Source organism: Anomaloglossus baeobatrachus, chromosome 3, assembly GCF_048569485.1.
Source record: "Anomaloglossus baeobatrachus isolate aAnoBae1 chromosome 3, aAnoBae1.hap1, whole genome shotgun sequence".
In the NCBI taxonomy this organism is placed as follows: Eukaryota; Metazoa; Chordata; class Amphibia; order Anura; family Aromobatidae; genus Anomaloglossus; species Anomaloglossus baeobatrachus.
Genome location: NC_134355.1, coordinates 704,064,676 through 704,092,207, shown reverse-complemented (window position 1 = coordinate 704,092,207; position 27,532 = coordinate 704,064,676). Strand labels below are relative to the sequence as shown.

The 27,532-nt window shown below is 55.2% G+C and overlaps 1 protein-coding gene across 1 annotated transcript in view; it reads left to right on the top strand.

The window, feature by feature from the left end:
- The window catches only part of IFT172 (intraflagellar transport 172), a 192,286-nt gene that overhangs the window by 124,895 nt on the left and 39,859 nt on the right, over positions 1-27,532 (top strand). Inside the window, 9 exon segments of the mRNA XM_075341695.1 lie at positions 15,961-16,039; positions 20,360-20,480; positions 20,712-20,856; positions 24,365-24,454; positions 24,570-24,667; positions 24,814-24,949; positions 25,025-25,141; positions 25,218-25,360; positions 25,938-26,031. Of these exon segments, the coding sequence (XP_075197810.1) occupies positions 15,961-16,039; positions 20,360-20,480; positions 20,712-20,856; positions 24,365-24,454; positions 24,570-24,667; positions 24,814-24,949; positions 25,025-25,141; positions 25,218-25,360; positions 25,938-26,031 (1,023 nt within the window).

Below are 27,532 nucleotides of genomic sequence, written 5' to 3'. Positions count from 1 at the left end.
GCCTATAGCGGGAGAGGATAGGAATGGAGGGATCAGGAACTCTGACTTTATCTGAGCCGGGGACACACTTTGTCTTTCTAGTGGTGATATCACATCCATATTGTAGATGGTTGTCTTTTTGTCTGTGCCGTATTCTACACCCTTCTCCCCCAGTCTGTGCCGTATTCTACACCCTTCTCCCCCAGTCTGTTTCATATTCTACACCCTTCTCCCCCAGTCTGTGCCATATTCTACACCCTTCTCCCCCAGTCTGTGCCGTATTCTACACCCTTCTCCCCCAGTCTGTCGTATTCTACATCATTCTCCCTCTGTCTGTGCTGTATTCTACACCCTTCTCCCCCAGTCTGTACCGTATTCTACACCCTTCTCCCCCAGTCTGTACCGTATTCTACACCCTTCTCCCTCTGTCTGTGCTGTATTCTACACCCTTCTCCCCCAGTCTGTGCCGTATTCTACACCCTTCTCCCCCAGTCTGTGCCGTATTCTACACCCTTCTCCCTCAGTCTGTGCCGTATTCTACACCCTTCTCCCTCAGTCTGTGCCGTATTCTACACCCTTCTCCCCCGGTCTGTGTCATATTCTACACCCTTCTCCCCCAGTCTGTCGTATTCTACATCATTCTCCCTCTGTCTGTGCTGTATTCTACACCCTTCTCCCCCAGTCTGTGCCGTATTCTACACCCTTCTCTCCCAGTCTGTGCCGTATTCTACACCCTTCTCTCCCAGTCTGTGCCGTATTCTACACCCTTCTCCCCCAGTCTGTGCCTTATTCCACACCCTTCTCCCCCAGTCTGTGCCGTATTCTACACCCTTCTCCCCCAGTCTGTGCCGTATTCTACACCCTTCTCCCCCAGTCTGTGCCGTATTCTACACCCTTCTCCCCCAGTCTGTGCCGTATTCTACACCCTTCTCCCCCAGTCTGTCGGATTCTACATCATTCTCCCTCTGTCTGTGCCGTATTCTACACCCTTCTCCCCCAGTCTGTGCCGTATTCTACACCCTTCTCCCCAGTCAGTGCCGTATTCTACACCCTTCTCCCTCAGTCTGTACCGTATGCTACACCCTTCTCCCCCAGTCTGTGCCGTATTCTACACCCTTCTCCCCCAGTCTGTGCCGTATTCTACACCCTTCTCCCCCAGTCTGTGCCGTATTCTACACCCTTCTCCCCCAGTCTGTGCCGTATTCTACACCCTTCTCCCCCAGTCTGTGCCGTATTCTACACCCTTCTCCCCCAGTCTGTGCCGTATTCTACACCCTTTCTCCCTCAGTCAGTGCCGTATTCTACACCCTTCTCCCCCAGTCTGGGCCGTATTATACACCCTTTTCCCCCAGTCTGTGCCGTATTCTACAACCTTCTCCCCCAGTCTGTGCCGTATTCTACACCCTTCTCCACCAGTCAGTGCCGTATTCTACACCCTTCTCCCTCAGTCAGTGCCGTATTCTACACCCTTCTCCCTCAGTCTGTACCGTATTCTACACCCTTCTCCCCCAGTCTGTGCCGTATTCTACACCCTTCTCCCTTAGTCAGTGCCGTATTCTACACCCTTCTCCCTCAGTCTGTACCGTATTCTACACTCTTCTCTCCCAGTCTGTGCCGTATTCTACACCCTTCTCCCCCTGTCTGCACCGTATTCTACACCCTATAGCTTCTATGAGCGCATCTCAGCAGGGATCACATGACACTGGATTGTTTTGCAGATTCTTCTTCTTCCTCCTCTGTCACAGAAGTCAGACCAAATGAAAGGAAGTGGTGACTGGGCTCCTGATGGGTGTGGACAATGAGTGAATGACAGCTGCCTGAGCATGTGCTTTAGACACAATTAGTCCGCCTCACACAAACTGAGCTGGCTGCTTCATTCAGCAGTAACAGCAGGGACCGACTCCTTTGCTAGTGAAGTGCTGCAATCTGCATTTCAAAAGTAAAGGGTTTTGGTAACAGTCAGTGGACAGCTGAAAAGTTGTGAAATTTGCATAACAAACACAGTGACAGGTGTACTGGTCATCTGGCAATTGCCAGGTGGGTTGGTACGTACCCTGGGCTGCTCTAACACCTGGTATCTCCAAATATCTTTGTCAGGACTGTTTCTATGGCAATACGTTTGGGTGGAGAATTGAGGGGCGTGCTAAGTGCTGTTTCACAGGCTGCAGCAATGCATGATGGACCTTGTAAACATCAGAGCTGCAGCTGAGACACCAAGTGTTGTGATCTGCAGGATAAGAGGTTTATATCACTGTGATAAGAGGATGGATGCATTTAGTGGCACATAATCGCACGATTCATGTATGAAATGAGTGAGGGCAGCACATAACGTCTTTAATGCCGTCTTAGATTTGTATTCCTCTATCGTCTTTTGAATGTTATGGATCTATTTCTGCAGTCTCTTCCTTATTCTTGATGTGTGTCCAGTTTTCCTCGCTGTTTTTTAGTTCTGTATTCCTCAGTTTATACCTTTTCTAGATCTTCTATTTTCTTTTGCTCTCTGTCTATAACTTGTTCTAAACCTTTCTCGGTCTCCCCTCTTCTGGATTGCTCCTTCCCTCCTCTGTGTTGTTTTGGACCTTTCTATATCTCCCCTTTTCTTCTGGATCTCTTCTCTTCCTCTGTTTTGTTCTGGACCTTTCTCTGTCTCCCCTTTTTCTTCTGGATCTCTCCTTCTTTCCTCTCTTGTTCTGGACCCTTCTCTGTCTCCCCTTTTCTTCTGGATCTCTCCTTCTTTACTCTCTTGTTCTGGACCTTTTTCTGTCTTCCCTTCTGGATCTCTCCTTCTTTCCTCTTGTTCTGGACCTTTCGCTGTCTTCCCTTTTCTTCTGGATCTCTCCTTCTTTCCTCTCTTGTTCTGGACCTTTCTCTGTCTCCCCTTTCTTCTGAATCTCTCCTTTCCTCTGTTTTGTTCTGGACCTTTCTCTGTCTCTCCTTTTCTTCTGGATCTCTCCTTCTTTCCTCTCTTGTTCTGGACCTTTTTCTGTCTCCCCTTTTCATCTGGATCTCTCCTTCTTTCCTCTCTTGTTCTGGACCCTTCTCTGTCTCCCCTTTTCTTCTGGATCTCTCCTTCTTTACTCTCTTGTTCTGGACCTTTTTCTGTCTTCCCTTCTGGATCTCTCCTTCTTTCCTCTTGTTCTGGACCTTTCGCTGTCTTCCCTTTTCTTCTGGATCTCTCCTTCTTTCCTCTCTTGTTCTGGACCTTTCTCTGTCTCCCCTTTCTTCTGAATCTCTCCTTTCCTCTGTTTTGTTCTGGACCTTTCTCTGTCTCTCCTTTTCTTCTGGATCTCTCCTTCTTTCCTCTCTTGTTCTGGACCTTTCTCTGTCTTCCCTTTTCTTCTGGATCTCTCCTTCTTTCCTCTCTTGTTCTGGACCTTTCTCTGTCTTCCCTTTTCTTCTGGATCTCTCCTTCTTTCCTCTCTTGTTCTGGACCTTTCTCTGTCTCACCTTTCTTCTGGATCTCTCCTTCTTTCCTCTCTTGTTCTGGACCTTTCTCTGTCTTCCCTTTTCTTCTGAATCTCTCCTTTCCTCTGTCTTGTTCTGGATCTTTCTCTGTCTCCCCTTTTCTTCTGGATCTCTCCTTCCCTCTGTCTTGTTCTGGACATTTCTCTGTCTCCCCTTTTCTTCTGGATCTCTCCTTCTTTCCTCTCTTGTTCTGGACCTTTTTCTGTCTTCCCTTTTTCTTCAGCGCTCTATTGGGAGACCCAGACGATTGGGGTATAGCTACTGCCCTCCGGAGGCCACACAAAGCACTACACTAAAAAGTGCAAGGCCCCTCCCCTTCTGGCTATACCCCCCCGTGGTATCACGGGTTCTCCAGTTTTCAAGCTTTGTGCGAAGGAGGTCAGACATCCACGCATGGCTCCACAGATTTTAGTCAGCAGTAGCTGCTGACTATTTCGGATGGAAGAAAAGAGGGCCCATATAGGGCCCCCAGCATGCTCCCTTCTCACCCGTGGATGGTGTTGTAAGGTTGAGGTACCTATTGCTGGTACAGGGGCTGGAGCCCCACATGCTGTTTTCCTTCCACATCCCCTTGTAGGGCTCTGTGGAAGTGGGATCCTGCCGGCCTCTAAGCTCTGACGCCGGGCTCCATCCACAGACCCATAGCACCTGATGGATACGGAGCAGGAGTACAATCAGGGACAAGGCCCTGCATCATACAGGTACTCTGTGTCCCCGGCAGGCACAGGCACACTCCGGGCTGGCTGGGTGTTGTAGTGCGCCGGGGACCGTAACGATTGAGTTGGTGTTCCTGCAGTTTACTGGGGGACTTTTGTGTTGTGGGAACGCAGCGCCGACCCCCACTGGACCGGCGGCGCTGCTGTGACTTGTAGTGCGCCGGGGACACGCCGACCGCGCTTTTACGGCGGCGGCGTTTATAAATCCAGTCCCCGGCTTTTGCGGCCTAGCTCCGCTTCGTTCCCGCCCCCACCCTGTCAATCAGGGTAGGGGAGAGACGCTGTTTCGCAGCAGCGACGAGGGCTGGAGCCTGATTTACATGCTCCAGCCCTCTCACTAGGCACAGAGGGAAGCAGGCTTCCCGCTCTTAGCCAGGAACGCCCAGGGCCCGCCCCCCCTCCTCTCCCAGGACGCCGGCAGCCATTACATGCAGTCTGGCTGGAGGAAGGACGCAAGGCTCTGGGAGACCTGGACTAGGGGGCTTTTGGAGACCACACACCCGCTCTTAAGCGGGCGGTAAGCGGCATTTCAGCTGGCCCCTCTAGTGCCTCAGTGTGCATTGGTGTACTGTGTCACCAGATATATATATTTATTTATTTCTTGCACTGTGAGGTCGCTTCCTGGCTGGATACCCCAGATCGCTCTGAGGAGGCAGCAACATGTCATCCACAAAACGCAAGGCTGCCAAGGCTAGGGCTGTGTACACTGCGTGTGCTGCATGTGGGGCTGCTCTACCAGCAGGTTCCAAAGACCCCCATTGTGTGCAATGCTCAGATCCGGTGCTGCTTCGCCAGCCGGAGTCCGGAGGGGTAGTGACCCAGGCTGAGACGCTTGTAAGTCCTGCCCCGGTGTCAGGGACAGACTTTGCAGTTTTTGCTGAGGGAATGTCTGTGACTATGGCAAAAATCCTTGAAACTTTGCAATCCATGGCTGGGGCTCAGTCTATGGACACGGCGAGGTCTCTGTCCTCTAATCCCCCTCAGTTGGAATTAATCCAGACTGCAAGGGGGTCCCCGGCTTCCCAGGCTGAGTATTATGACTCAGATGATAGCCCCAGCCACCCTAAGCGAGCTCGCTGGGAAAGACCCTCAACGTCATCACACTGCTCAGGGTCTCAGCGCAATCAGTCGCCCTGTGATGCGTCTGAAGAGAGTGATCAGGAGTCTTATCCTGGAACCCCTCTCAATCTGGATACCCCGGATGGGGACGCCATGGTAAACGAGCTTATCTCAGCCATCAATAGACTGTTGGATATTTCTCCCCCAGCTCCTTCTGCAGAGGAGGCAGCTGCAGAGCAGGAGAAGTTTCGTTTCCTCTATCCCAAGCGTAAATTGAGTGCTTTCTTGGATCACTCTGACTTCAGAGAGTCAATCCAGAAACACGACGCTCATCCAGAAAGGCGTTTCTCTAAACGTTCTAAGGATACACGTTTTCCTTTCCCCCCTGATGTGGTCAAGCGCTGGACCCAGTGTCCAAAAGTAGACCCCCCGATTTCCAAACTTGCAGCTAGATCCATAGTTGCAGTGGAGGATGGCGCTTCACTTAAGGATGCCAATGACAGACAGATGGACCTTTGGTTAAAATCTGTCTATGAAGCTATCGGCGCGTCGTTTGCTCCAGCATTCGCAGCCGTATGGGCACTCCAAGCTATTTCAGCTGGTTTAGCAAAAGTGGATGCTATCATACATCCAGCGGCGCCGCAAGTGGCGTTCCTTACCTCGCAGATGTCTGCGTTTGCGTCTTACGCTATCAATGCGGTCCTAGAATCTACCAGCCGCACCTCAATGGCGTCCGCCAATTCGGTGGTTTTGCGCAGAGCCTTGTGGTTAAAGGACTGGAAAGCAGATGCTGGTTCCAAAAAATGTTTAACCAGCTTGCCTTTATCTAGAGATAGACTGTTTGGCGAGCCATTGGCTGACATCATTAAACAGTCCAAGGGTAAAGACTCTTCCTTACCCCAGCCCAGATCAAGCAAACCTCAGCAGAAAAAATGGCAGCAGAGGTTTCAGTCCTTTCGAGGTTCGGGCAAGACACAATTCTCCTCGTCCAAAGGGACTCAGAGGACGCAAAGAGTCTCAGATTCCTGGCGGGCTCACGCACGCCCCAAAAAAGCAAATGGAGGAACCGCTTCCAAAGCGGCTACCTCATGACTTCCAGCCCCCCCCCTCCGCATCTCCGGTCGGGGGCAGGCTCTCCCGCTTTTCCGACATTTGGATGTCACAGGTCAAAGACCGGTGGGTGACAAACATTTTGTCTCGTGGGTACAGAATCGAGTTCAGTTCTCGTCCTCCAGCTCGGTTCTTCAGAACCTCCCCACATCCAGACCGAGCAGATGCCCTGCTGCAGGCGGTGGACTCCCTAAGAGCGGAAGGAGTAGTGGTTCCTGTACCGCCTCAGGAACAAGGGCGAGGGTTTTACTCCAATCTCTTTGTGGTTCCAAAAAAGGACGGCTCGTTCCGTCCTGTTCTGGATCTAAAGCTGCTCAACAAACATGTGCACGCCAGACGGTTCCGGATGGAAACCCTCCGCTCTGTCGTTGCCTCAATGTCTCAAGGAGACTTCCTTGCCTCAATAGACATCAAAGATGCTTATCTCCACGTGCCAATTGCTACAGAACATCAACGTTTTCTACGTTTTGTGATAGGAAACGACCATCTTCAGTTCGTAGCTCTGCCATTCGGTCTGGCGACAGCCCCCCGGGTCTTCACCAAGGTCATGGCGGCGGTGGTAGCAGTCTTGCACTCTCAGGGACACTCGGTGATCCCTTACCTAGACGATCTACTTGTCAAGGCACCCTCTCAAGAGGCATGCCAACTCAGTCTACATGCTACGCTGGAGACTCTACAGACGTTCGGATGGATCATCAACTTTCCAAAGTCGAATCTGTCACCGTCACAGTCGCTAACGTATCTTGGCATGGAGTTTCATACTCGAGCAGCGAGAGTGAAGCTTCCGCTGAACAAGCAGCGGTCCCTACAGACAGGGGTGCAATCCCTCCTTCAAGGCCAGTCGCACCCCTTACGGCGCCTCATGCACTTCCTCGGGAAGATGGTGGCAGCCATGGAAGCAGTTCCCTTTGCGCAGTTTCATCTGCGCCCACTTCAATGGGACATTCTCCGCCAATGGGACGGGAAGTCAACGTCCCTGGACAGGAAAGTCTCTCTTTCCCAGACGGCCAAGGACTCTCTACAATGGTGGCTCCTTCCCACCTCATTGTCTCAGGGAAGATCCTTCCTGCCCCCATCCTGGGCAGTGGTCACGACAGATGCGAGTCTGTCAGGGTGGGGAGCAGTGTTTCTCCACCACAGGGCCCAGGGGACGTGGACTCCGCAGGAGTCCACCCTTCAGATCAATGTTCTGGAAATCAGGGCAGTGTATCTTGCCCTACTGGCCTTCCAACAGTGGCTGGAAGGAAAGCAGATCCGAATCCAGTCGGACAACTCCACAGCGGTGGCATACATCAACCACCAAGGAGGGACGCGCAGTCGGCAAGCATTCCAAGAAGTCCGGCGCATTCTAATGTGGGTGGAGGACACAGCATCCACCATATCCGCGGTTCACATCCCAGGCGTAGAAAATTGGGAAGCAGACTTCCTCAGTCGCCAGGGCATGGACGCAGGGGAGTGGTCCCTTCACCCGGACGTGTTTCAGGAAATCTGTCGCCGATGGGGAGTGCCGGACGTCGACCTAATGGCGTCCCGGCACAACAACAAGGTCCCGGCATTCATGGCGAGGTCGCGCGATCAAAGAGCTCTGGCGGCAGACGCATTAGTTCAAGATTGGTCGCAGTTCCGGCTCCCATACGTCTTCCCACCTCTGGCACTCTTGCCCAGAGTGTTACGCAAGATCAGATCCGATTGCAGCCGCGTCATACTCGTCGCCCCAGACTGGCCGAGGAGATCGTGGTATCCGGATCTGTGGCATCTCACGGTCGGTCGACCGTGGTCACTGCCAGACCGACCAGACTTACTGTCCCAAGGGCCGTTTTTCCATCAGAATTCTGCGGCCCTGAACCTGACTGTGTGGCCATTGAGTCCTGGATCCTAGCGTCTGCAGGATTATCCCAAGGAGTTGTAGCCACAATGAGACAGGCTAGAAAGTCGACTTCTGCTAAGATCTACCACAGAACGTGGAAGATTTTCTTATCCTGGTGTTCCGGTCAGGGAGTGTCTCCCTGGCCATTTGCATTGCCCACTTTTCTTTCTTTCCTGCAATCGGGGTTAGAAAAGGGCTTGTCGCTCAGCTCCCTTAAAGGGCAAGTATCGGCACTATCCGTGTTTTTTCAGAAGCGTCTAGCACGTCTTCCTAAGGTGCGCACGTTCCTGCAGGGGGTCTGTCATATTGTGCCCCCGTACAAGCGGCCGTTAGATCCATGGGATCTGAACAGGGTTCTAGTTGCTCTCCAGAAGCCGCCTTTCGAGCCTCTGAAGGAAGTTTCCTTTTCTCGCCTGTCACAGAAAGTGGCGTTTCTTGTTGCGATCACATCGCTTCGGCGAGTGTCGGAGCTGGCAGCTCTGTCATCCAAGGCTCCCTTCCTGGTGTTCCACCAGGACAAGGTAGTGCTGCGCCCCATTCCGGAGTTTCTCCCTAAGGTCGTCTCCTCGTTTCATCTTAATCAGGATATATCCTTGCCTTCCTTTTGTCCTCATCCGGTTCACCGGTATGAAAAGGACTTACGTTTGCTGGATCTGGTGAGAGCACTCAGAATCTACATTTCCCGCACGGCGCCCATGCGCCGTTCCGATGCACTTTTTGTCCTTGTCGCTGGTCCGCGCAAGGGGTTGCAGGCTTCTAAAGCCACCCTGGCTCGATGGATCAAAGAACCAATTCTAGAGGCCTACCGTTCTGCGGGGCTTCCGGTTCCTTCAGGGCTAAAAGCCCACTCAACCAGAGCCGTGGGTGCGTCCTGGGCATTACGACACCAGGCTTCGGCTCAACAGGTGTGCCAGGCAGCTACCTGGTCGAGTCTGCACACTTTCACCAAACATTATCAGGTGCATACCTATGCTTCGGCGGATGCCAGCTTAGGTAGAAGAGTCCTGCAGGCGGCAGTGACATCCCCGTAGGGGAGGGCTGTTTTGCAGCTCTAACATGAGGTATCTCTTTACCCACCCAGGGACAGCTTTTGGACGTCCCAATCGTCTGGGTCTCCCAATAGAGCGCTGAAGAAGAAGGGAATTTCTTCAGCGCTCTATTGGGAGACCCAGACGATTGGGGTATAGCTACTGCCCTCCGGAGGCCACACAAAGCACTACACTAAAAAGTGCAAGGCCCCTCCCCTTCTGGCTATACCCCCCCGTGGTATCACGGGTTCTCCAGTTTTCAAGCTTTGTGCGAAGGAGGTCAGACATCCACGCATGGCTCCACAGATTTTAGTCAGCAGTAGCTGCTGACTATTTCGGATGGAAGAAAAGAGGGCCCATATAGGGCCCCCAGCATGCTCCCTTCTCACCCGTGGATGGTGTTGTAAGGTTGAGGTACCTATTGCTGGTACAGGGGCTGGAGCCCCACATGCTGTTTTCCTTCCACATCCCCTTGTAGGGCTCTGTGGAAGTGGGATCCTGCCGGCCTCTAAGCTCTGACGCCGGGCTCCATCCACAGACCCATAGCACCTGATGGATACGGAGCAGGAGTACAATCAGGGACATGGCCCTGCATCATACAGGTACTCTGTGTCCCCGGCAGGCACAGACACACTCCGGGCTGGCTGGGTGTTGTAGTGCGCCGGGGACCGTAACGATTGAGTTGGTGTTCCTGCAGTTTACTGGGGGACTTTTGTGTTGTGGGAACGCAGCGCCGACCCCCACTGGACCGGCGGCGCTGCTGTGACTTGTAGTGCGCCGGGGACACGCCGACCGCGCTTTTACGGCGGCGGCGTTTATAAATCCAGTCCCCGGCTTTTGCGGCCTAGCTCCGCTTCGTTCCCGCCCCCACCCTGTCAATCAGGGTAGGGGAGAGACGCTGTTTCGCAGCAGCGACGAGGGCTGGAGCCTGATTTACATGCTCCAGCCCTCTCACTAGGCACAGAGGGAAGCAGGCTTCCCGCTCTTAGCCAGGAACGCCCAGGGCCCGCCCCCCCTCCTCTCCCAGGACGCCGGCAGCCATTACATGCAGTCTGGCTAGAGGAAGGACGCAAGGCTCTGGGAGACCTGGACTAGGGGGCTTTTGGAGACCACACACCCGCTCTTAAGCGGGCGGTAAGCGGCATTTCAGCTGGCCCCTCTAGTGCCTCAGTGTGCATTGGTGTACTGTGTCACCAGATATATATATTTATTTATTTCTTGCACTGTGAGGTCGCTTCCTGGCTGGATACCCCAGATCGCTCTGAGGAGGCAGCAACATGTCATCCACAAAACGCAAGGCTGCCAAGGCTAGGGCTGTGTACACTGCGTGTGCTGCATGTGGGGCTGCTCTACCAGCAGGTTCCAAAGACCCCCATTGTGTGCAGTGCTCAGATCCGGTGCTGCTTCGCCAGCCGGAGTCCGGAGGGGTAGTGACCCAGGCTGAGACGCTTGTAAGTCCTGCCCCGGTGTCAGGGACAGACTTTGCAGTTTTTGCTGATGGAATGTCTGTGACTATGGCAAAAATCCTTGAAACTTTGCAATCCATGACTGGGGCTCAGTCTATGGACACGGCGAGGTCTCTGTCCTCTAATCCCCCTCAGTTGGAATTAATCCAGACTGCAAGGGGGTCCCCGGCTTCCCAGGCTGAGTATTATGACTCAGATGATAGCCCTAGCCACCCTAAGCGAGCTCGCTGGGAAAGACCCTCAACGTCATCACACTGCTCAGGGTCTCAGCGCAATCAGTCGCCCTGTGATGCGTCTGAAGAGAGTGATCAGGAGTCTTATCCTGGAACCCCTCTCAATCTGGATACCCCGGATGGGGACGCCATGGTAAACGAGCTTATCTCAGCCATCAATAGACTGTTGGATATTTCTCCCCCAGCTCCTTCTGCAGAGGAGGCAGCTGCAGAGCAGGAGAAGTTTCGTTTCCTCTATCCCAAGCGTAAATTGAGTGCTTTCTTGGATCACTCTGACTTCAGAGAGTCAATCCAGAAACACGACGCTCATCCAGAAAGGCGTTTCTTTAAACGTTCTAAGGATACACGTTTTCCTTTCCCCCCTGATGTGGTCAAGCGCTGGACCCAGTGTCCAAAAGTAGACCCCCCGATTTCCAAACTTGCAGCTAGATCCATAGTTGCAGTGGAGGATGGCGCTTCACTTAAGGATGCCAATGACAGACAGATGGACCTTTGGTTAAAATCTGTCTATGAAGCTATCGGCGCGTCGTTTGCTCCAGCATTCGCAGCCGTATGGGCACTCCAAGCTATTTCAGCTGGTTTAGCAAAAGTGGATGCTATCATACATCCAGCGGTGCCGCAAGTGGCGTCCCTTACCTCGCAGATGTCTGCGTTTGCGTCTTACGCTATCAATGCGGTCCTAGAATCTACCAGCCGCACCTCAATGGCGTCCGCCAATTCGGTAGTTTTGCGCAGAGCCTTGTGGTTAAAGGACTGGAAAGCAGATGCTGGTTCCAAAAAATGTTTAACCAGCTTGCCTTTATCTAGAGATAGACTGTTTGGCGGGCCATTGGCTGACATCATTAAACAGTCCAAGGGTAAAGACTCTTCCTTACCCCAGCCCAGATCAAGCAAACCTCAGCAGAAAAAATGGCAGCAGAGGTTTCGGTCCTTTCGAGGTTCGGGCAAGACACAATTCTCCTCGTCCAAAGGGACTCAGAGGACGCAAAGAGTCTCAGATTCCTGGCGGGCTCACGCACGCCCCAAGAAAGCAAATGGAGGAACCGCTTCCAAAGCGGCTACCTCATGACTTCCAGCCCCCCTCCTCCGCATCTCCGGTCGGGGGCAGGCTCTCCCGCTTTTCCGACATTTGGATGTCACAGGTCAAAGACCGGTGGGTGACAAACATTTTGTCTCGCGGGTACAGAATCGAGTTCAGTTCTCGTCCTCCAGCTCGGTTCTTCAGAACCTCTCCACATCCAGACCGAGCAGATGCCCTGCTGCAGGCGGTGGACTCCCTAAGAGCGGAAGGAGTAGTGGTTCCTGTACCGCCTCAGGAACAAGGGCGAGGGTTTTACTCCAATCTCTTTGTGGTTCCAAAAAAGGACGGCTCGTTCCGTCCTGTTCTGGATCTAAAGCTGCTCAACAAACATGTGCACGCCAGACGGTTCCGGATGGAAACCCTCCGCTCTGTCGTTGCCTCAATGTCTCAAGGAGACTTCCTTGCCTCAATAGACATCAAAGATGCTTATCTCCACGTGCCAATTGCTACAGAACATCAACGTTTTCTACGTTTTGTGATAGGAAACGACCATCTTCAGTTCGTAGCTCTGCCATTCGGTCTGGCGACAGCCCCCCGGGTCTTCACCAAGGTCATGGCGGCGGTGGTAGCAGTCTTGCACTCTCAGGGACACTCGGTGATCCCTTACCTAGACGATCTACTTGTCAAGGCACCCTCTCAAGAGGCATGCCAACTCAGTCTACATGCTACGCTGGAGACTCTACAGACGTTCGGATGGATCATCAACTTTCCAAAGTCGAATCTGTCACCGTCACAGTCGCTAACGTATCTTGGCATGGAGTTTCATACTCGAGCAGCGAGAGTGAAGCTTCCGCTGAACAAGCAGCGGTCCCTACAGACAGGGGTGCAATCCCTCCTTCAAGGCCAGTCGCACCCCTTACGGCGCCTCATGCACTTCCTCGGGAAGATGGTGGCAGCCATGGAAGCAGTTCCCTTTGCGCAGTTTCATCTGCGCCCACTTCAATGGGACATTCTCCGCCAATGGGACGGGAAGTCAACGTCCCTGGACAGGAAAGTCTCTCTTTCCCAGACGGCCAAGGACTCTCTACAATGGTGGCTCCTTCCCACCTCATTGTCTCAGGGAAGATCCTTCCTGCCCCCATCCTGGGCAGTGGTCACGACAGATGCGAGTCTGTCAGGGTGGGGAGCAGTGTTTCTCCACCACAGGGCCCAGGGGACGTGGACTCCGCAGGAGTCCACCCTTCAGATCAATGTTCTGGAAATCAGGGCAGTGTATCTTGCCCTACTGGCCTTCCAACAGTGGCTGGAAGGAAAGCAGATCCGAATCCAGTCGGACAACTCCACAGCGGTGGCATACATCAACCACCAAGGAGGGACGCGCAGTCGGCAAGCATTCCAAGAAGTCCGGCGCATTCTAATGTGGGTGGAGGACACAGCATCCACCATATCCGCGGTTCACATCCCAGGCGTAGAAAATTGGGAAGCAGACTTCCTCAGTCGCCAGGGCATGGACGCAGGGGAGTGGTCCCTTCACCCGGACGTGTTTCAGGAAATCTGTCGCCGATGGGGAGTGCCGGACGTCGACCTAATGGCGTCCCGGCACAACAACAAGGTCCCGGCATTCATGGCGAGGTCGCGCGATCAAAGAGCTCTGGCGGCAGACGCATTAGTTCAAGATTGGTCGCAGTTCCGGCTCCCATACGTCTTCCCACCTCTGGCACTCTTGCCCAGAGTGTTACGCAAGATCAGATCCGATTGCAGCCGCGTCATACTCGTCGCCCCAGACTGGCCGAGGAGATCGTGGTATCCGGATCTGTGGCATCTCACGGTCGGTCGACCGTGGTCACTGCCAGACCGACCAGACTTACTGTCCCAAGGGCCGTTTTTCCATCAGAATTCTGCGGCCCTGAACCTGACTGTGTGGCCATTGAGTCCTGGATCCTAGCGTCCGCAGGATTATCTCAAGGAGTCGTAGCCACAATGAGACAAGCTAGGAAGTCAACGTCTGCTAAAATCTACCACAGAACGTGGAAGATTTTCTTATCCTGGTGCTCTGCACAGAGAGTATCCCCTTGGCCATTTGCATTGCCCACCTTTCTTTCCTTCCTGCAATCGGGGTTGGAAAAGGGCTTGTCGCTCAGCTCCCTTAAAGGGCAAGTCTCGGCACTATCTGTGTTTTTTCAGAAGCGTCTAGCACGTCTTCCTAAGGTGCGCACGTTCCTACAGGGGGTCTGTCATATTGTGCCCCCGTACAAGCGGCCGTTAGATCCATGGGATCTGAACAGAGTACTAGTTGCTCTGCAAAAGCCGCCCTTCGAGCCTCTAAAGGACGTTTCCTTTTCTCGCCTGTCACAGAAAGTGGCGTTTCTTGTTGCGATCACATCGCTTCGGCGAGTGTCTGAGCTGGCAGCTCTGTCATCCAAGGCTCCCTTCCTGGTGTTCCACCAGGACAAGGTAGTGCTGCGCCCCATTCCGGAGTTTCTCCCTAAGGTCGTATCCTCGTTTCATCTTAATCAGGATATATCCTTGCCTTCCTTTTGTCCTCAGCCGGTTCACCGGTATGAGAAAGACTTACGTTTGCTAGATCTGGTGAGAGCACTCAGAATCTATATTTCTCGCACGGCGCCTATCCGCCGTTCAGATGCACTTTTTGTCCTTGTCGCTGGCCAGCGCAAGGGGTCGCAGGCTTCTAAAGCCACCCTGGCTCGATGGATCAAAGAACCAATTCTGGAAGCCTACCGTTCTGCTGGGCTTCCGGTTCCTTCAGGGCTGAAAGCCCACTCAACCAGAGCTGTGGGTGCGTCCTGGGCTTTGCGACACCAGGCTTCGGCTCAACAGGTGTGCCAGGCAGCTACCTGGTCGAGTCTGCACACTTTCACCAAACATTATCAGGTGCATACCTATGCTTCGGCGGATGCCAGCTTAGGTAGAAGAGTCCTGCAGGCGGCAGTGACATCCCCGTAGGGGAGGGCTGTTTTGCAGCTCTAACATGAGGTATCTCTTTACCCACCCAGGGACAGCTTTTGGACGTCCCAATCGTCTGGGTCTCCCAATAGAGCGCTGAAGAAGAAGGGAATTTTGTTACTTACCGTAAATTCCTTTTCTTCTAGCTCTTATTGGGAGACCCAGCACCCGCCCTGTTGTCCTTCGGGATTTTTTTGTTGTTTGCGGGTACACATGTTGTTCATGTTGAACGGTTTTTCAGTTCTCCGACGTTATTCGGAGTTAATTTGTTTAAACCAGTTATTGGCTTCCTCCTTCTTGCTTTGGCACTAAAACTGGAGAACCCGTGATACCACGGGGGGGTATAGCCAGAAGGGGAGGGGCCTTGCACTTTTTAGTGTAGTGCTTTGTGTGGCCTCCGGAGGGCAGTAGCTATACCCCAATCGTCTGGGTCTCCCAATAAGAGCTAGAAGAAAAGGAATTTTCGGTAAGTAACAAAATTCCCTTCTTTGTTACTTACCGTAAATTCCTTTTCTTCTAGCTCTTATTGGGAGACCCAGCACCCGCCCTGTTGTCCTTCGGGATTTTTTTGTTGTTTGCGGGTACACATGTTGTTCATGTTGAACGGTTTTTCAGTTCTCCGACGTTATTCGGAGTTAATTTGTTTAAACCAGTTATTGGCTTCCTCCTTCTTGCTTTGGCACTAAAACTGGAGAACCCGTGATACCACGGGGGGGTATAGCCAGAAGGGGAGGGGCCTTGCACTTTTTAGTGTAGTGCTTTGTGTGGCCTCCGGAGGGCAGTAGCTATACCCCAATCGTCTGGGTCTCCCAATAAGAGCTAGAAGAAAAGGAATTTACGGTAAGTAACAAAATTCCCTTCTTCTTCTGGATCTCTCCTTCCCTCTGTCTTGTTCTGGACCTTTCTCTGTCTCCCCTTTTCTTCTGGATCTCTCCTTTCCTCTGTTTTGTTCTGGACCTTTCTCTGTCTTCCCTTTTCTTCTGGATCTCTCCTTCCCTCTGTTTTGGTCTGGATCTTTCTTATTATTGGTGATCTGTTCTTACATCTTTCAGGCCGGAGATCTATTAGAGAAGATTAACAATTCCCGTCGGGCTCTAGAGTGCTACTGTAAGGGCTTTGCTTTCCGGAAAGGTGAGTGTGGGCTGTGCTGTGTGAATTCTCTGGATCTGAGACTCGTCCTTGTCTCTGGACCCTCCATCATTAGCCGTTCACCGATGATGGGGCTTGGCGGGAGGTCTCTGCTATGAGCCGGTGCCGGACGGTTGGATGGGAGGGTGGAGCTGGCGACTCCTGTCAGTTGTGGTGGTTACACTGATCAGTGGGGGCACAGGCTTCTCTTCTGGTCCTCACCCGGGGGTCTCTTGTGTTGCAGTGGTGGAGCTGGCCCGCACCGCCTTTCCTGCAGACGTGGTGACGCTGGCGGCCCCTGTCAGTTGTGGGGGTTACACTGATCAGTGGGGCACAGGCTTCTCTTCTGGTCCTCACCCGGGGGTCTCTTGTGTTGCAGTGGTGGAGCTGGCCCGCACCGCCTTTCCTGCAGACGTGGTGACGCTGGCGGTTCCTGTCAGTTGTGGGGGTTACATAGATCAGTGGGGGCACAGGCTTCTCTTCTGGTCCTCACCCGGTGGTCTCTTGTGTTGCAGCGGTGGAGCTGGCCCGCACTGCCTTTCCTGCAGACGTGGTGATGCTGGCGGTTCCTGTCAGTTGTGGGGGTTACATAGATCAGTGGTGGCACAGGCTTCTCTTCTGGTCCTCACCTGGGGGTCTCTTGTGTTGCAGCGGTGGAGCTGGCCCGCACCGCCTTTCCTGCAGACGTGGTGACGCTGGCGGCTCCTGTCAGTTGTGGGGGTTACATAGATCAGTGGGGACACAGGCTTCTCTTCTGGTCCTCACCTGGGGGTCTCTTGTGTTGCAGCGGTGGAGCTGGCCCGCACCGCCTTTCCTGCAGACGTGGTGACGCTGGCGGCTCCTGTCAGTTGTGGGGGTTACATAGATCAGTGGGGGCACAGGCTTCTCTTCTGGTCCTCACCCGGTGGTCTCTTGTGTTGCAGCGGTGGAGCTGGCCCGCACTGCCTTTCCTGCAGACGTGGTGACGCTGGCGGTTCCTGTCAGTTGTGGGGGTTACATAGATCAGTGGTGGCACAGGCTTCTCTTCTGGTCCTCACCTGGGGGTCTCTTGTGTTGCAGCGGTGGATCTGGCCCGCACCGCCTTTCCTGCAGACGTGGTGACGCTGGCGGCTCCTGTCAGTTGTGGGGGTTACATAGATCAGTGGGGGCACAGGCTTCTCTTCTGGTCCTCACCTGGGGGTCTCTTGTGTTGCAGCGGTGGAGCTGGCCCGCACCGCCTTTCCTGCAGACGTGGTGACGCTGGCGGCTCCTGTCAGTTGTGGGGGTTACATAGATCAGCGGGGGCACAGGCTTCTCTTCTGGTCCTCACCCGGTGGTCTCTGGTGTTGCAGCGGTGGAGCTGGCCCGCACCGCCTTTCCTGCAGACGTGGTGACGCTGGCAGCTCCTGTCAGTTGTGGGGGTTACATAGATAAGTGGGGGCACAGGCTTCTCTTCTGGTCCTCACCCGGGGGTCTCTTGTGTTGCAGCGGTGGAGCTGGCCCGCACCGCCTTTCCTGCAGACGTGGTGACGCTGGCGGCTCCTGTCAGTTGTGGGGGTTACATAGATCAGTGGGGGCACAGGCTTCTCTTCTGTTCCTCACCCGGGGGTCTCTTGTGTTGCAGCGGTGGAGCTGGCCCGCACCGCTTTTCCTGCAGACGTGGTGACGCTGGCGGCTCCTGTCAGTTGTGGGGGTTACATAGATCAGTGGGGGCACAGGCTTCTCTTCTGGTCCTCACCCGGGGGTCTCTTGTGTTGCAGCGGTGGAGCTGGCCCGCACCGCCTTTCCTGCAGACGTGGTGACGCTGGCGGCCCCTGTCAGTTGTGGGGGTTACATAGATCAGTGGTGGCACAGGCTTCTCTTCTGGTCCTCACCCGGGGGTCTCTTGTGTTGCAGTGGTGGAGCTGGCCCGCACCGCCTTTCCTGCAGACGTGGTGACGCTGGCGGCTCCTGTCAGTTGTGGGGGTTACATAGATAAGTGGGGGCACAGGCTTCTCTTCTGTTCCTCACCCGGGGGTCTCTTGTGTTGCAGCGGTGGATCTGGCCCGCACCGCCTTTCCTGCAGACGTGGTGACGCTGGCGGCCCCTGTCAGTTGTGGGGGTTACATAGATCAGTGGTGGCACAGGCTTCTCTTCTGGTCCTCACCCGGGGGTCTCTTGTGTTGCAGTGGTGGAGCTGGCCCGCACCGCCTTTCCTGCAGACGTGGTGACGCTGGCGGCCCCTGTCAGTTGTGGGGGTTACATAGATCAGTGGGGGCACAGGCTTCTCTTCTGGTCCTCACCCGGGGGTCTCTTGTGTTGCAGCGGTGGAGCTTGCCCGCACCGCCTTTCCTGCAGACGTGGTGACGCTGGCGGCTCCTGTCAGTTGTGGGGGTTACATAGATCAGTGGGGGCACAGGCTTCTCTTCTGGTCCTCACCCGGTGGTCTCTGGTGTTGCAGCGGGGGAGCTGGCCCGCACCGCCTTTCCTGCAGACGTGGTGACGCTGGCGGCCCCTGTCAGTTGTGGGGGTTACACTGATCAGTGGGGGCACAGGCTTCTCTTCTGGTCCTCACCCGGGGGTCTCTTGTGTTGCAGCGGTGGATCTGGCCCGCACCGCCTTTCCTGCAGACGTGGTGACGCTGGCGGCCCCTGTCAGTTGTGGGGGTTACATAGATCAGTGGTGGCACAGGCTTCTCTTCTGGTCCTCACCCGGGGGTCTCTTGTGTTGCAGCGGTGGAGCTGGCCCGCACCGCCTTTCCTGCAGACGTGGTGATGCTGGCGGCCCCTGTCAGTTGTGGGGGTTACATAGATCAGTGGGGGCACAGGCTTCTCTTCTGGTCCTCACCTGGGGGTCTCTTGTGTTGCAGCGGTGGAGCTGGCCCGCACCGCCTTTCCTGCAGACGTGGTGACGCTGGCGGCCCCTGTCAGTTGTGGGGGTTACATAGATCAGTGGGGGCACAGGCTTCTCTTCTGGTCCTCACCCGGGGGTCTCTTGTGTTGCAGCGGTGGAGCTTGCCCGCACCGCCTTTCCTGCAGACGTGGTGACGCTGGCGGCTCCTGTCAGTTGTGGGGGTTACATAGATCAGTGGGGGCACAGGCTTCTCTTCTGGTCCTCACCCGGTGGTCTCTGGTGTTGCAGCGGTGGAGCTGGCCCGCACCGCCTTTCCTGCAGACGTGGTGACGCTGGCGGCTCCTGTCAGTTGTGGGGGTTACATAGATCAGTGGTGGCACAGGCTTCTCTTCTGGTCCTCACCCGGGGGTCTCTTGTGTTGCAGCGGTGGAGCTGGCCCGCACCGCCTTTCCTGCAGACGTGGTGACGCTGGCAGCTCCTGTCAGTTGTGGGGGTTACACTGATCAGTGGGGGCACAGGCTTCTCTTCTGGTCCTCACCCGGGGGTCTCTTGTGTTGCAGCGGTGGAGCTGGCCCGCACCGCCTTTCCTGCAGACGTGGTGACGCTGGCGGCTCCTGTCAGTTGTGGGGGTTACACTGATCAGTGGGGGCACAGGCTTCTCTTCTGGTCCTCACCCGGGGGTCTCTTGTGTTGCAGCGGTGGAGCTGGCCCGCACCGCCTTTCCTGCAGACGTGGTGACGCTGGCGGCTCCTGTCAGTTGTGGGGGTTACACTGATCAGTGGGGGCACAGGCTTCTCTTCTCGTCCTCACCCGGGGGTCTCTGGTGTTGCAGCGGTGGAGCTGGCCCGCACCGCCTTTCCTGCAGACGTGGTGGAGCTGGCGGCTCCTGTCAGTTGTGGGGGTTACATAGATCAGTGGGGGCACAGGCTTCTCTTCTGGTCCTCACCCGGGGGTCTCTTGTGTTGCAGCGGTGGAGCTGGCCCGCACCGCCTTTCCTGCAGACGTGGTGACGCTGGCGGCTCCTGTCAGTTGTGGGGGTTACATAGATCAGTGGGGGCACAGGCTTCTCTTCTGGTCCTCACCCAGGGGTCTCTTGTGTTGCAGCGGTGGAGCTGGCCCGCACCGCCTTTCCTGCAGATGTGGTGACGCTGGCGGCTCCTGTCAGTTGTGGGGGTTACATAGATCAGTGGGGGCACAGGCTTCTCTTCTGGTCCTCACCCGGTGGTCTCTTGTGTTGCAGTGGTGGAGCTGGCCCGCACCGCCTTTCCTGCAGACGTGGTGACGCTGGCAGCCCCTGTCAGTTGTGGGGGTTACACTGATCAGTGGGGGCACAGGCTTCTCTTCTGGTCCTCACCCGGTGGTCTCTTGTGTTGCAGCGGTGGAGCTGGCCCGCATCGCCTTTCCTGCAGACGTGGTGACGCTGGAGGCTCCTGTCAGTTGTGGGGGTTACATAGATCAGTGGGGGCACAGGCTTCTCTTCTGGTCCTCACCCGGGGGTCTCTTGTGTTGCAGCGGTGGAGCTGGCCCGCACTGCCTTTCCTGCAGACGTGGTGAAGCTGGAGGAGTCCTGGGGGGATTACCTGGTGCAGCAGAAGCAGCTGGACGCAGCCATCAACCACTATATCGAGGCTGGGTGAGCGCGTCAGCCGTCCGGGCGGAGCACAGAGCGTGAGGTGTCGGGGGTCCTGGGTGACATTGTTGGTGATCGGGGCGCCGAGGTTATATTATTGAGGCTGTTAGGAATATTATGGGGGATTGGGGTTATTACTAGGGTTCAGGTAGATTTATGGTTTTGTTGGGTGAGGATTTGGGGGGTTATTTTCTGGATTTGGGGCGTTATCTTCACTTTCGTGTCTCCCCTCAGCTGCTCTATAAAGGCCATTGAGGCCGCATTAGGCGCCCGGCAGTGGAAGAAAGCCGTCCACATCCTGGAGCTGCAGGAGCCGCGGACAGCCGGTGACTACTACCTGAAGATCGCGCATCACTACCAATCTGTGCAGGACTACGAGGTCAGGAAGACCAGATATGTCCCCAGGGTGCATGGGGCACGGGGGGCTGTCTCCTTACACCTCTTCCCAGAGTGTACGGGTCTGCGGGGGGTTGTCTCCTTACACCTGTTCCCGTTGTGTACAGGGCTGTCGGGGTTGTCTCCTTACACCTGTTCCCGTGGTGTATGGGGTGTCCGGGTTGTCTCCTTACACCTGTTCCCGTGGTGTTCGGGGCTGTGAGGGGTCGTCTCCTTACACCTGTTCCCGGGGTGTCGGGGTTGTCTCCTTACACCTGTTCCCGGGGTGTATGGGGTGTCTGGGTTGTCTCCTTACACCTGTTCCCGTGGTGTTCGGGGCTGTGAGGGGTCGTCTCCTTACACCTGTTCCCGGGGTGTCGGGGTTGTCTCCTTACACCTGTTCCCGGGGTGTCGGGGTTGTCTCCTTACACCTGTTCCCGTGGTGTTCGGGGCTGTGGTGGGTTGTCTCCTTACACCTGTTCCCGTGGTGTACGGGGCTGTGGTGGGTTGTCTCCTTACACCTGTTCCCGTGGTGTACGGGGCTGTGGTGGGTTGTCTCCTTACACCTGTTCTCGTGGTGTTCGGGGCTGTGGTGGGTTGTCTCCTTACACCTGTTCTCGTGGTGTATGGGGTGTCGGGGTTGTCTCCTTACACCTGTTCCCGTGGTGTACGGGGCTGTGGTGGGTTGTCTCCTTACACCTGTTCCCATGGTGTATGGGGTGTCGGGGTTGTCTCCTTACACCTGTTCCCATGGTGTACGGGGTGTCGGGGTTGTCTCCTTACACCTGTTCCCGTGGTGTACGGGGCTGTGGTGGGTTGTCTCCTTACACCTGTTCCCATGGTGTATGGGGTGTCGGGGTTGTCTCCTTACACCTGTTCCCGTGGTGTATGGGGCTGTCGGGGTTGTCTCCTTACACCTGTTCCCGTGGTTTACGGGGCTGTGGTGGGTCGTCTCCTTACACCTGTTCCCGTGGTGTTTGGGGCTGTCGGCGTTGTCTCCTTACACCTGTTCCCGGGGTGTACGGGGCTGTGGTGGGTTGTCTCCTTACACCTGTTCCCATGGTGTATGGGCTGTCGGCGTTGTCTCCTTACACCTGTTCCCGGGGTGTACGGGGCTGTGGTGGGTTGTCTCCTTACACCTGTTCCCATGGTGTACGGGCTGTCGGGGTTGTCTCCTTACACTTGTTCCTGGGGTGTACGGGACTGTGGTGGGTTGTCTCCTTACACCTGTTCCCGTGGTGTTTGGGGCTGTGGTGGGTTGTCTCCTTACACCTGTTCCCATGGTGTATGGGTTGTCGGCGTTGTCTCCTTACACCTGTTCCCGGGGTGTACGGGGCTGTGGTGGGTTGTCTCCTTACACCTGTTCCCATGGTGTACGGGCTGTCGGGGTTGTCTCCTTACACTTGTTCCTGGGGTGTACGGGACTGTGGTGGGTTGTCTCCTTACACCTGTTCCCGTGGTGTTTGGGGCTGTGGTGGGTTGTCTCCTTACACCTGTTCCCGTGGTGTTTGGGGCTGTCGGGGTTGTCTCCTTACACCTGTTCCCGTGGTGTATGGGGCTGTCGGGGTTGTCTCCTTACACCTGTTCCTGGGGTGTACGGGGCTGTGGTGGGTCGTCTCCTTACACCTGTTCCCGTGGTGTACGGGGCTGTGGTGGGTTGTCTCCTTACACCTGTTCCCGTGGTGTTCGGGGCTGTGGTGGGTTGTCTCCTTACACTTGTTCCCATGGTGTTTGGGGCTGTCGGGGTTGTCTCCTTACACCTGTTCCCATGGTGTTTGGGGCTGTGGTGGGTTGTCTCCTTACACTTGTTCCCATGGTGTATGGGGCTGTCGGGGTTGTCTCCTTACACCTGTTCCCATGGTGTTTGGGGCTGTGGTGGGTCGTCTCCTTACACTTGTTCCCGTGGTGTATGGGGCTGTCGGGGTTGTCTCCTTACACCTGTTCCTGGGGTGTACGGGGCTGTGGTGGGTTGTCTCCTTACACCTGTTCCCATGGTGTACGGGGTGTCGGGGTTGTCTCCTTACACCTGTTCCCGGGGTGTACGGGCTGTCGGTGTTGTCTCCTTACACCTGTTCCCATTGTACGGGGCTGTCGGGGTTGTCTCCTTACACCTGTTCCCGTGGTGTTCGGGGCTGTGGTGGGTCGTCTCCTTACACCTGTTCCCGTGGTGTATGGGGCTGTGGTGGGTTGTCTCCTTACACCTGTTCCCGGGGTGTACGGGGCTGTGGTGGGTTGGCTCCTTACACCTGTTCCCATGGTGTACGGGCTGTCGGGGTTGTCTCCTTACACTTGTTTCTGGGGTGTACGGGACTGTGGTGGGTTGTATCCTTACACCTGTTCCCGGGGTGTACAGGGCTGTCGGGGTTGTCTCCTTACACCTGTTCCCGTGGGGCTGTCGGGGTTGTCTCCTTACACCTGTTCCCGTGGTGTTTGGGACTGTCGGGGTTGTCTCCTTACACCTGTTCCCGTGGTGTTTGGGGCTGTCGGGGTTGTCTCCTTACACCTGTTCCCGTGGTGCTCGGGGCTGTGGTGGGTTGTCTCCTTACACCTGTTCCCGTGGTGAATGGGGCTGTCGGGGTTGTCTCCTTACACCTGTTCCCGTGGTGTTTGGGACTGTCGGGGTTGTCTCCTTACACCTGTTCCCGTGGTGTTTGGGGCTGTCGGGGTTGTCTCCTTACACCTGTTCCCGTGGTGCTCGGGGCTGTGGTGGGTTGTCTCCTTACACCTGTTCCCGTGGTGAATGGGGCTGTCGGGGTTGTCTCCTTACACCTGTTCCTGGGGTGTTTGGGCTGTCGGGGTTGTCTCCTTACACCTGTTCCTGGGGTGTTTGGGCTGTCGGGGTTGTCGCCTTACACCTGTTCCCGTGGTGTTCGGGGCTGTGGTGGGTCGTCTTCTTACACCTGTTCCCGGGGTGTAAGGGGCTGGGGTGGGTTGTCTCCTTACACCTGTTCCTGGGGTGTACGGGACTGTGGAGGGTTGTCTCCTTACACCTGTTCCCGGGGTGTACAGGGCTGTCGGGGTTGTCTCCTTACACCTGTTCCCGTGGTGTTTGGGGCTGTGGTGGGTTGTCTCCTTACACCTGTTCCCGGGGTGTACTGGGCTGTCGGGGTTGTCTCCTTACACCTGTTCCTGGGGTGTACGGGACTGTAGAGGGTTGTCTCCTTACACCTGTTCCCGTGGTGTTTGGGGCTGTGGTGGGTTGTCTCCTTACACCTGTTCCCGTGGTGTTTGGGGCTGTCGGGGTTGTCTCCTTACACCTGTTCCCGTGGTGTTTGGGGCTGTCGGGGTTGTCTCCTTACACCTGTTCCCGGGGTGTACGGGACTGTGGAGGGTTGTCTCCTTACACCTGTTCCCGTGGTGTTCGGGACTGTGGAGGGTTGTCTTCTTACACCTGTTCCCGGGGTGTAAGGGGCTGGGGTGGGTCGTCGTCTTACACCTGTTCCCGGGGTGTACGGGACTGTGGAGGGTTGTCTCCTTACACATGTTCCCTGACCCTGTTGAGCTCTTTCCAGCTTGCAGAGCAGCTGTACATCAAGGCTGGGAGAAGCAAGGAGGCCATCGACATGTACACAAAAGCCGGCCGCTGGGAGCAAGCACACGCGGTTAGTCTCGGGTTGTGTGTATGACTGGGGGTAGAGGGTTCGGCTCTTGCAGATCGGTGTGCAGAGTCGGGGTGGTACATGTTGCACGTGTCATCCATCATTCTTTCATTCATAGCTTGCCGTGAAGTGTATGAATCCAGAAGACGTGTCTGTCCTTTACATCACCCAGGCTAAGGAGCAGGAGAAGCAGGGGCACTACTGGGAGGCCGAGAGGTAAGAGGCCACCTGTACGACCAGCGCTTCACTCAGTGGTGGTAGCCGCCTCATGTATGAGCTGTAGGCACTGTAATATCAGACTAGTACATAACATAATTTCCCCCCCTGTGTGGCACACATGGCTCTGGGTATGCCGCTGTCAGACTGTACATCACTGTGGATGAACCTGACCTCGCCATCGCCATGTACAAGAAGCACCATCTCCATGAAGACATGATACGCCTGGTCACCAGGCATCACCCGGACCTCGTGATGGACACCCATCTGCACCTGGGCAAGGTGAGCGCTCTGCTCTAGGTTCTCGCTATACTGACCTGCAGTCTTGTCACTAACCTTCCTGCTCATTGTCATTAGGAGCTGGAGGCCGGAGGGCGTCTTCGGGAGGCCGAGTACCATTACCTGAAGGCCAAGGATTGGAAGTCTCCAGTGAATATGTACAGAGCGGCTGATATGTGGGAGGAGGCACATCGGGTAATCACACCGCCATCTGGCTCATTATTAATGGCATCACGTAAGTGACTATTACACCACCTTTCTTCTATGGCAGGTAGCAAAGTCTTATGGAGGGGCCAACGCCCAGAAACACGTTGCCTACCTGTGGGCTAAGAGCCTAGGAGGGGAGGCAGCAGTCAAGCTGCTGACCAAATTCAGCCTCCTGGAGACCGCCATTGATCACGCCACTGAGAACTGGTGAGTGTCCGGGGAAAAGGGGGCGCAGCCGGTGTAAGGCTGTGCACGGGGCGCAGCCGGTGTCAGAGTGCAGCACGTGTCAGGGAAGGCAGGAGGCACTGCTTGTGTGCGGGGAGGCAGGGGGCGTGGGCAGTGTGAGGAGGCAGGGGGCGCCGCCTGCGTGAGAGGAGGCAGGGGGCGTGGGCAGTGTGAGGAGGCAGGGGGCGCCGCCTGCGTGAGAGGAGGCAGGGGGCGCCGCCTGCGTGAGAGGAGGCAGGGGGCGCCGCCTGCGTGAGAGGAGGCAGGGGGCGCCGCCTGCGTGAGAGGAGGCAGGGGGCGCCGCCTGCGTGAGAGGAGGCAGGGGGCGCCGCCTGCGTGAGAGGAGGCAGGGGGCGCCGCCTGCGTGAGAGGAGGCAGGGGGCGCCGCCTGTGTGAGAAGAGGCGTGAAGGGAGGAGGGGGCGCTGCAGGTGAGGTCTCACAAGGCGGGGGGGTCTCTAGGATACATGTGTATGCCCTGTGCTCCATCCTGGATCAGCGCCCCAGCCTCCTCCCAGAACACAGTTACATCTTATTTTCCCCCTAAATCTTTCCTTTTAGTACATTTGACTTTGCATTTGAGTTGTCCCGACTGGCAATGAAAGAGAAAGTCCCAGAGATCCACCTGAAGCACGCTATGTTCCTGGAGGATGAGGTGAGACCAGGAGTGACGTGTGTGTATCTGGGGAGCGCTGTGTGAGGATTATGATGAGTAATATGCTGAGAAATATTGTGAGGATTATGACATTCATACATGTCACCCAGCTGTTCCATTCCATTTGCACACCCCCTGCCCTGCAGCCAGAAGAAATCATCCTGCTCTACCTCCAGGGCTAAATGGGGAGATGTCAAATCCAATCAAAACAGTTCCTGAGCAGAAGCATGCCCCCTTCTGAGCTGAGCATACAGCAGGATATATAGGAGGGTGTTATGATTCAGGGACCGTGGAGGATCAAAAAATGCGGAAACCCAAAACGTAACAGAGTGGCTGGAATTTTAACGGACTGCAGACCTAATCCTGACACACTAGATGTAGCCGTGGGACGAGCCTACGATGACCTAGTCGTCTCGACACAGCCGGAGAACTAAATATTCTTACAGATAGAGATATAAGTAAGCTAATCTGCCTCGGAGCAATCCCCAAAGATATAGATAGCCCCCACATGTAAAGATTACGGTGATATAGGAAAACACAATGCAAAGCTAGAAAAGACAGATTCAGCAAAGGTGAGGCCCAAACTATCTTTATAGGGAAGGATAGGAAGTCTGCAGCTGTAAAAACCCTAAAAAATACCAGCACGCCTGATATGGAAAACCTGAGGCCACACGGCCTCTCCCCCACTAAATCGGCACTCAAATGTTACTGGGATCCAAAAACACTAATATAGATGAGGGACTGAATTAATACCAAGCATGACAAAACACATTGCAGAATCATGGAGCTAAGTACACAGACACTCCCAGCAGGGAATGATCCCATTCCACCAAAAACTCCACACAGACAAAATAGGAATCAAGCATCGTAGAAATGCAGAAAAAACAACAAGAAAGTGGAAACAATAAGCAGAGACACAAGACCACTATCTGAGAGGAGTTCTGGTAGAGAGCAGGGCTGGTTTCAGAATGTCCTTAACACACAGGAAACCATTGACCACCGGCAAGTAACAGGAGAAAACTGCTCAGTTATATAGTCCCAATCTGAAAGACCTGATTGCCAGTCATTGACAGGTGTGTGGCTTTCATTCCCCAAGTCAACTTCACCGTCAGCACTGACCACAAGAGGAAGCCCCAAACTGGAAAAAGGCATTCACAACTGTACCCCCCTGTTGAGGAGGGGTCACCCTCACCAGAACCCCCGGGTTTGTCAGGATGGGCTCGATGAAAAGCATGGAACAAGCGATCAGCATGTATGTCAGAAGCAACCACCCAAGAATTATCCTCCTGACCATAACCTTTCCACTTGACCAGATACTGAAGTTTTCGTCTGGTAATACGGGAATCCAAAATTTTTTCCACTACATATTCCAGATCCACTTCAACCACCACAGGATCAGGAGGCGCAGCCGTGGGCACTACAGGTTCAACATATCTTTTGAACAAAGTCTTATGAAAGACTTTGTGAATCTTGAAAGACTCTGGAAGAGTCAAACGGAAAG